The 7,741-nt window shown below is 34.6% G+C and overlaps 1 protein-coding gene across 4 annotated transcripts; it reads left to right on the forward strand.

The window, feature by feature from the left end:
* On the forward strand, window positions 1-4,867 carry LOC119085042 (peroxiredoxin 1-like). Of its 4 annotated transcripts, none has more exons than XM_037195253.1 (5): window positions 1-119; window positions 239-304; window positions 3,157-3,312; window positions 4,076-4,423; window positions 4,483-4,867. In XM_037195253.1, exons 3-5 carry the CDS (start codon window positions 3,182-3,184, stop codon window positions 4,589-4,591), a joined length of 588 nt encoding a protein of 195 aa, XP_037051148.1. In that variant the 5' UTR covers window positions 1-119; window positions 239-304; window positions 3,157-3,181; the 3' UTR covers window positions 4,592-4,867. The 4 variants fall into 4 exon arrangements, with proteins under 4 accessions (XP_037051148.1, XP_037051146.1, XP_037051147.1 ...); XM_037195251.1 differs by having other exon boundaries at window positions 2-119; window positions 3,173-3,312; XM_037195252.1 differs by having other exon boundaries at window positions 3-141; window positions 3,173-3,312.
* Window positions 4,868-7,741: the final 2,874 nt, after the last annotated feature.

Genomic DNA, 7,741 nt, shown 5'->3' on the forward strand with positions numbered 1-7,741 from the left:
CTATAAAAGCAATTCATATTGAGCGGTACGTTTTCGTTTCGTTGTTGATATATTTTCAGTTTCAATTGGGTTTTTGCGCCGGTTACGTGTGTTCATTTACATATTTTATTGATATCTCTGTAAGTTTGTCATTTTTGTTAGGTATTAGAATTAATGTAAAAAAAAAACAAATTCCGATAAACTCGGTGTCACAGTTAGCGTGGTTTTTCTAATTTTCTTTTGTTTTTCACAATTTTAGGTGCATTACCCGTAAGAACGGTGTTTCAATCAATAGTCTAAAAATATCGATTTAAGAAGGCGAAAGGTAATTTTGTATTATTTCATTAGTCATTTGGTGGAGCTGTTGAGTGTTCAAACAATTGAATTCATTACGAATGATTGAAAGAATTTGTTGATGAAAATTGTGTCTGAAAAATTTCTTGACCTTCACAATCCGTACATCTGTGTGACATGAACGAATTCCGTACCAATTTTTATTACCTTTGTAGTGTGTGCGTTACGCCGGCTAAATATTCAGTTTAATTGAGCTACCTTTATTTGTTGTTTCCTGTTCTGTTTCGCGACATGTGCTTCAAGATGATGTGGTACAGAAATATCATTTGCGAAAAAACAATTTACCTAACACTGAGGCTGTATCGACGTGTCCCGGAATATATTTTTTTCTTGTTCATTTCATCATTCGTTTAAAATGTACAAACAATCAATCGCAATGCAATTGTTCAATTAGATTTTCCAAATTGTTTTAGTAATTATTCACAAAGTCTGGATTAAACAAAACGTTTTCAATTTGAGAAACACGATATTATTCAACAGCAATTTAAATGTTGGAATATTATGGACGTAAATAGTTTATTGTTGTTGTTGATATGACTATGCAGCATAAACATTTTCTTCTCGTAATTTCGACCGTCTGTTATGCTGTGTTGCTAGAAAAATAATTGTTAGTCGGGAATAACATTTTACAATCGAACGAAATAATGAGCTGAGTATGATCTACATACTACAGTCCAGCGCATTGTTTTCGATATAATTTAACGAATTATGCTAAACAATTCAACATTTCTCGCCCAATTTTATTGATTGTACATCGCCAACACTGTCAATGAATGGCGCAATCACAATTTATATCCAACTTACATGCTAAGAAAGCTTCTGTTCAGATAAACACTTTAATTGGCTTGGAACTAATTAAACGCCAATTCGGTGTGGAATTATAGTGATATGCGTTACACCCCTCAGTCAATGGGTCTGGTAATTATCTCTTCAAGTGCATACTTCACCAATCAAACTTTCGATTTTCACCAGCCTGATAAGCCCTTTGTATTTGTGCCGTCAATAAAACTTAACTTACTTTGAATGAAGCGCACGTAATCAATTTTTCTTTCAACGTGCGATCATCGTTAAGCTTCAGTAATAAACACACCGAAACCTAATTGTGCTGATGTTCGTTAAAAAAAAACCGTTGAAATTGCAAATATTCCTGACTTACCAATACAAACAGAACACAATTTTTAGGTACATAATAACACTACGCACATATGCTGTACTTTCGAATTTGTTTTTTTTCCCTACTTCATCACCCAATCCATTTTTTTTTCATTCGACCATCTTACATCTTTTTTTACCTGATGCCCATCCATGGCACAAATGTTAATTGTATATGGGTCTTTGATTGAAGAGAAAAAAAAAATGAAATTTATAGCGCAACCGTTGATGTATTTGTGTAACTTAGTTGTATGATCTCATGTGTTTCTCTCAAATGTAAATTTGTTCGATAGAAATGTGACTTTGGTTAAAGAATGTTTTGGCATACATCTTCGAAATACACCTACAAAAGGGCAGGTGCACTTGGCATAAACATTTAAGTGGATCAACGAACAGTAAAAATCGACACCCTTGGCATCTGTAAGAACTCCGAAACTAAATTTCAAATTTGAACCGACAAAATTGTTTTCAAAGCAACTCGCAGCAATTTTTGAATTTATTGAAGAAAGTGTAGCCACAAAAAACGTCCACAGTTTGTTAACCTTTCATTCAAAAATAATTGAACAAAAAATTGCTCTTTGCTATTGTTGTGGTGAATCACATAAAACTCTGTGGTGAACGAAATCTTTTTTTTTTGTTTCACATTTAAGTTGTTAGATGATAATATGTATAGGTACTCTTAGGCATGATATTGCAAAAATATTATGGTGTCGGCGACTATTATGATCGCCGTATCATCGTGTATGAGAAAAATTGTTCATTTGTGAAAGTTACACGGGGGTTTGGAGAATTACGTTCCATCTTAATGATGTCTTCGTTAAGTTTTATTTAAAAAATTTTCAACGAAGTCAAGTGGATCTATGATCCGTTTGCGAATGCTTGGGTCGATGTAGAGAAGAAATTAGTCTAAAATACAAAAATCCTTGTGAACATTCTTTATGGACGCGTACATAAAGACGCACGTAACTCACGTGCATGGTTTTACAAATCAGCACAAGAAATTGTTACTTTTCCATTATTACGAAAATATTTAAGTCTTTGTGCGGTCGGATCAGAGTGGAGAGCCGAAAAATAAACGCCGGCGGCGTCTAGCCGCCCAAAAAAGGTGTGGCGGCGGCGGCTAAGTACGGCTTAGCCGTTAAAAAAGTTCAGGCGGCGACTGGGCCAATTTTTACGAATTTTTACGATTTTCATAAAATTTGGGATTTTCACAAACAAAAGACCATGTCCATCGACAATATTTTCTACAAATTCTTGAAAATTTTCTTAAATTTCTCAATTTTTCTTGGAATGTTGTTTTGAAGAAAAAATAAAAAACTTACGAAAATCAAAGTAGAAAATATCTTAAAGATAGACATAGCAAGGGACATTAAAAGTAGGGGTACATTCTCAAGTGACGGTACTGTCCCAAAAAATGAATTTAATTTAAACCTCTGGCGGCGGCTAACGGCGGCTAGCTGCAATTAGCCGACCAAAATCTCCGGCGGCGGCGGCGGGTCGTTTTGGGCCTAGCCGCCGTTTTTCGGCGGCTGAAATTTGGCGGCTCTGCAGTCTGGGTCGGATTTGAACCTGATTTTTGGTTACTTCTTTGTCGACCCTTTCTAGGCGTGTTTGTTCTTCATATTATGAATTCGCAAATTTATAGCTTAGCCAAACGATAACTAAATTCAGCTTTAATTGGTTTTAGATTAAAACGATGACACCACAATTGCAAAAGAAAGCACCAGGATTTGCTGGAACAGCTGTTGTCGATGGACAATTTAAGACAATTGACTTAAAAGACTATGCTGGACAATATGTCGTTCTATTTTTCTATCCATTGGACTTGTAAGTATTAGTATTAGTCTAGCTTTTTGAAAATACATACCAAAATTCACAAGTCAAATGAAGTAGTAGACTCACTATTTGCTCTTATGGTTATAATGAAGACTACCTTTAATAAGACAGTGTGTATGGGGTAAGAATCGCTGAATGGATAGACTTTGCGTGTACATTTTATTCATTTTAACATTATTGATGTCCTGTGTGGCAATGAAATATAGGTGCACGACACACATTATGAACGGCCCATTACGCCTTATCGAAAATTATTGAACTTCAAATCAATTAGTCATAACAATTTCAATTCGTACTTCCTAAGATCTTATCGTCACTATTAAATGTGCTTTTCTACTTTAAATACAAATTATACAAGTCGAACGATTCGAAATCGTCTGTATGGTCTGGTCACGGTATCACTCGAGTACGTCAGAGATAAGAGACAAAACTATTTCCAGTGTTCCTAACGGGAAAATCAAAATAAGTTTTATAACAAGTGTTACGACATTGTTTGATTAAAATAGATGTGGTTGGGCTAAAAGGTCTGATTTGACGTTAATGATGATCAATAGATTTGCGGTTTTTTTTTAATATGAGCAAATAAGCGAGATATGATAGCGGAACGGTTGGGTTTTTTGTCTAGTTTTGTTTGTAGGTTTTAAATTTTACGTTTACTGATACTGACAGACGATAATCGGGCACTGATGAAAATGACTAGCGCTAGGCCATGCATAATATAAACATGAACTACATAAAACATTGTCTCTTCCAGCACCTTTGTATGTCCAACTGAAATCATTGCCTATTCCGATCGAGCAGCTGAATTCGCTTCAATCGGTTGTCAATTGATCGGTTGTTCCACCGACAGTCACTTTACTCATTTGGCCTGGATCAATACTGACCGCAAGAATGGTGGATTAGGCAAACTCAACTATCCACTGCTGGCCGACAAAAATATGAACATTGCCCGAAATTACGGGGTTTTGAATGAAGAAACGGGAATACCATTCCGTGGTCTATTCATCATTGATAAGGAACAAAACCTGCGTCAAATTACCGTCAACGATTTGCCTGTCGGACGCAGTGTGGATGAAACTCTTCGCTTAGTTCAGGCGTTCCAGTAATTGCATTTGGATTAAGTTGAATTTTTCTAGTGAATATTTAACTGAGATATTACAGGTACACGGATGTTCATGGAGAAGTATGTCCAGCCAATTGGAGGCCAGGCAGCAAGACCATGATACCTGACCCGGAAAAGTCTAAGGCATATTTTGGACAGGCCAATTAAGTTGCGTGGCTTAATCGGCATTGTCGCATCACCTGTTGATTATTCCCTTTTTTTTGATCATTTACCTGTTTTTTGTTTGCAAAGCAATCGATGAAGTATTAACCACATTGTGCGTTTGTGTATCTGTAGAGCCTTTTTCGGTGAATGAAGTTGTTGAAATTTACTGAAATTTCTCTAAATTTGCATAGAAATTAACAGAAATTTCAGAAAAAATGTGTCCAAAACAGGCTCATAACAATCAGTTAAATGGCAAATAAATGTTTGTTTTCCCCTTGATCCAAATGTAAGTTTCATTCAAATTAATTCGATGATCGAAATAGTTATCAAATATTTATGCAAATTATGTACCAATCCTCTATCCGACATTTAAGTCGGTACATCGAGTTCTTGGCTGTAACCTTTCAGAAGCGATGGTCTATGATAAATGTGGTCTCAAATGAATGTTAAAACTAATGAAATACAAGATTTTGTTTTAACCTGTTACAGACGGCAAGCATATGACCAGTACATCTGGTCTATTACTTCCATCGATCAAAGTATTTTTAATCGGTTGATTTCAAATCTTGTACTTCAATTTTGTTAACATGCATTTTACTACATAAAGGACTATATTATCCAGAGCTTTTCATTATTTTGGTCGTCGGTATCGGTAACATATGTAACACTAAGTAATACTCTAGCTCACCGAGACGAAATGCATCTACTGCCGTGTCTTTTTGCAAAGGTAAGTACAGAGATGAGCAGGATTTAAATTGTTTTTGACGTCCCTATTCATGAAATTTAGATGAATTTAACTTTCTGAATTTTTTTTTGATTATTATCGACGAACACATCGCTTTGAATTTATTCCGGACAGAAACGTATAAATGCATAGGTTGTATAACAACTTCCACGGTTTCCGAGTTATGTCTGATTTTTGTATTTATTTAACTGGAATATTGTAAGCTGGTTAACATTGCCTAGTTGTTGGCGATATATTTGGAAAGAGAATGAATGACGGTAAAATTTATTGTGAATGATTTGTGTTCGCCTGAAGTTTTTTTTTGAAATTATTTTGTTGGAAGATGGCACACTATACTCCAATTTATTATCTAAACGGACTGGAGATGACAAAAAGCGAAGATTATTTACCAATTTGTTTGATATTCGTTACAAATTACAGTTTTATGAAGCAAATTTAAAAAAAAAATATTAAAAAGACCATAAACATGATAAGGAAGTTCCAATTGAAAATCATTATTACTGAAATACGGTTAATCACCTGTTATCGTACAGACAACGATTGACAGCATAATAAGCTCAGTGTTGAAGGAAAGAAAAAGGAACGTTCAAAATCAATCGAACAAATTCGTTATTGCTTCCTTGGAAAAATAGAAATAGAAAATTTTGAGTCTGAAAGATCCTAACTTCCATCATCCTCCAAATCATAAAAAAATGGGAACACAGACAGGCACGTAGCCAGCCTGCGCGATTCAAACTTTTTAGAGGGATCCAACGTCCAAAATGTTTATTTTAGATACGAGTAGTATTATCACGCATCATTTAATAATAATTAACACGCATCAAGTCTACCTCAGACACAGTAAATATCAAAGAATACATCGAACTTCGGATTGAGATATTGATCTCTGCCAATATCTAAAGCCATCGAAACTGAAAAAGAACTGGCCATTTCAATCCAATTCAAGCTATTCATTTCATAATTATCTACAATACATCTAAGTATTTTGGGCTGGCTGCTTCTAAATTTACGAGTAAATTGTGAAGAATTTTTAACTTGAAAACTGATGGCAAAAGGGTGTTCTTTGTCTTACAGTTCGCCTGAATTCTTCGCCTGAATATATATTTAATTAGAGCATTTAAAAGAGCAATTGTTGATAAAATAATCGAATTAATGGGACAGGTAACTAAAAACATAAATTCAGAAGTTGTACATTGATACTCGTTGATCGTCCGGTTTGCACTACCAAATATTCTAACATTTGATAACATAGATTTTTGCTCATTGCTTTGAAATTAAGTGTTCTGTAAAATGTGGTTCTTGTTCATGGGTGAAATTAACGTCTACGTATTATGACACACGGCCTGCGGCACAATAACCCCAAAAAAATATCGAACGGACAAAATAACTATTTTTTTGACCTAGAGCCACTCAGCCACTCAGTGGTCGGTGGACCGGTGTTGATTAAATAAACATTTTCGTAAGTTTTGGCCTCTAAATTTGTAAATTTAGATCTTGTACAGTTCATTTTGTATGTTTCTAGATAAGACTGATGATGCAGCAATAAGCTGCGAAACGTCTCGCAATAAATTTGTTTACGTTCGACAAGACCGATAGATCGAAGAAAAATCCAAAATTAATTTTACATTACACAGTCGAGGAAAGAGTATGTACCGAAGCTGCACAACACCTCACTCTGGACAACATAATAATTTCTAACTTACAAGTTGACTGGTACATTATACGTCTACTTATAAGTAGGAAATCGTAAGTAACCTTCTAGAACTTCTTGTATGAAGGAAGATGTGACTTATAATTTCCAACTTATAAGTTGATTTATAAAATATAGATGTGTAATTGTGGCACGAGGCCTCTGAGTATCAGAGTCTGAGTTGCATAAAGAGAATCTATCTTGAAAATTTAAAGTAAATTATAAGTCTATCAGCTTTATTAGACAGTTTACCCAAATAATTCCCAACTTATAAGTATTAGTGTTATACGTCAAACCTTTTAAAGCCAAATATTTATACGTCATACGTCATCTTCTGACAACAAACTTAAGAAAAGATGAAAAATAGAAAAAATTAGTTAATTGTTGGCAATAATTTATGACTACAGGCTTTAACATTTCAAATGTCTCACTGTCTTTTTTTTCAAAGAATGTCATTGTGAATTCGCAATGACACAATGAAATTCTCAGAAAAATGTGACAGTGAGACATTTGAAATGTCGAAGACTGTATATTTGTTGTTTGAGCTTGTTTTCTGTTATACTAAATAACCTGAGACCGTCATGCAGAAGTAACACAATCTAAACGAAAAATTACGAATTGCTATGAGATCTTTTAGACAGAGGCTCCGAGCTTTCAGTTTAGACTCACTACTAAAAAATGAAGAAAAATGGGTCATGTTTCGGCATATAAATCTGCC

The sequence above is a fragment of the Bradysia coprophila genome, unplaced genomic scaffold, assembly GCF_014529535.1.
Source record: "Bradysia coprophila strain Holo2 unplaced genomic scaffold, BU_Bcop_v1 contig_94, whole genome shotgun sequence".
NCBI classification, from domain to species: domain Eukaryota; kingdom Metazoa; phylum Arthropoda; class Insecta; order Diptera; family Sciaridae; genus Bradysia; species Bradysia coprophila.

Excerpts from the sequence above, each read along its gene's own strand:
- LOC119085042 (XM_037195253.1), top strand. The coding sequence starts at position 3,182 with ATGACACCACAATTGCAAAAGAAAGCACCAGGATTTGCTGGAACAGCT. Across the intron at positions 3,313-4,075 it reads TTTTTCTATCCATTGGACTT|CACCTTTGTATGTCCAACTG; the intron begins GTAAGTATTAGT and ends TGTCTCTTCCAG. Across the intron at positions 4,424-4,482 it reads CGCTTAGTTCAGGCGTTCCA|GTACACGGATGTTCATGGAG; the intron begins GTAATTGCATTT and ends GAGATATTACAG.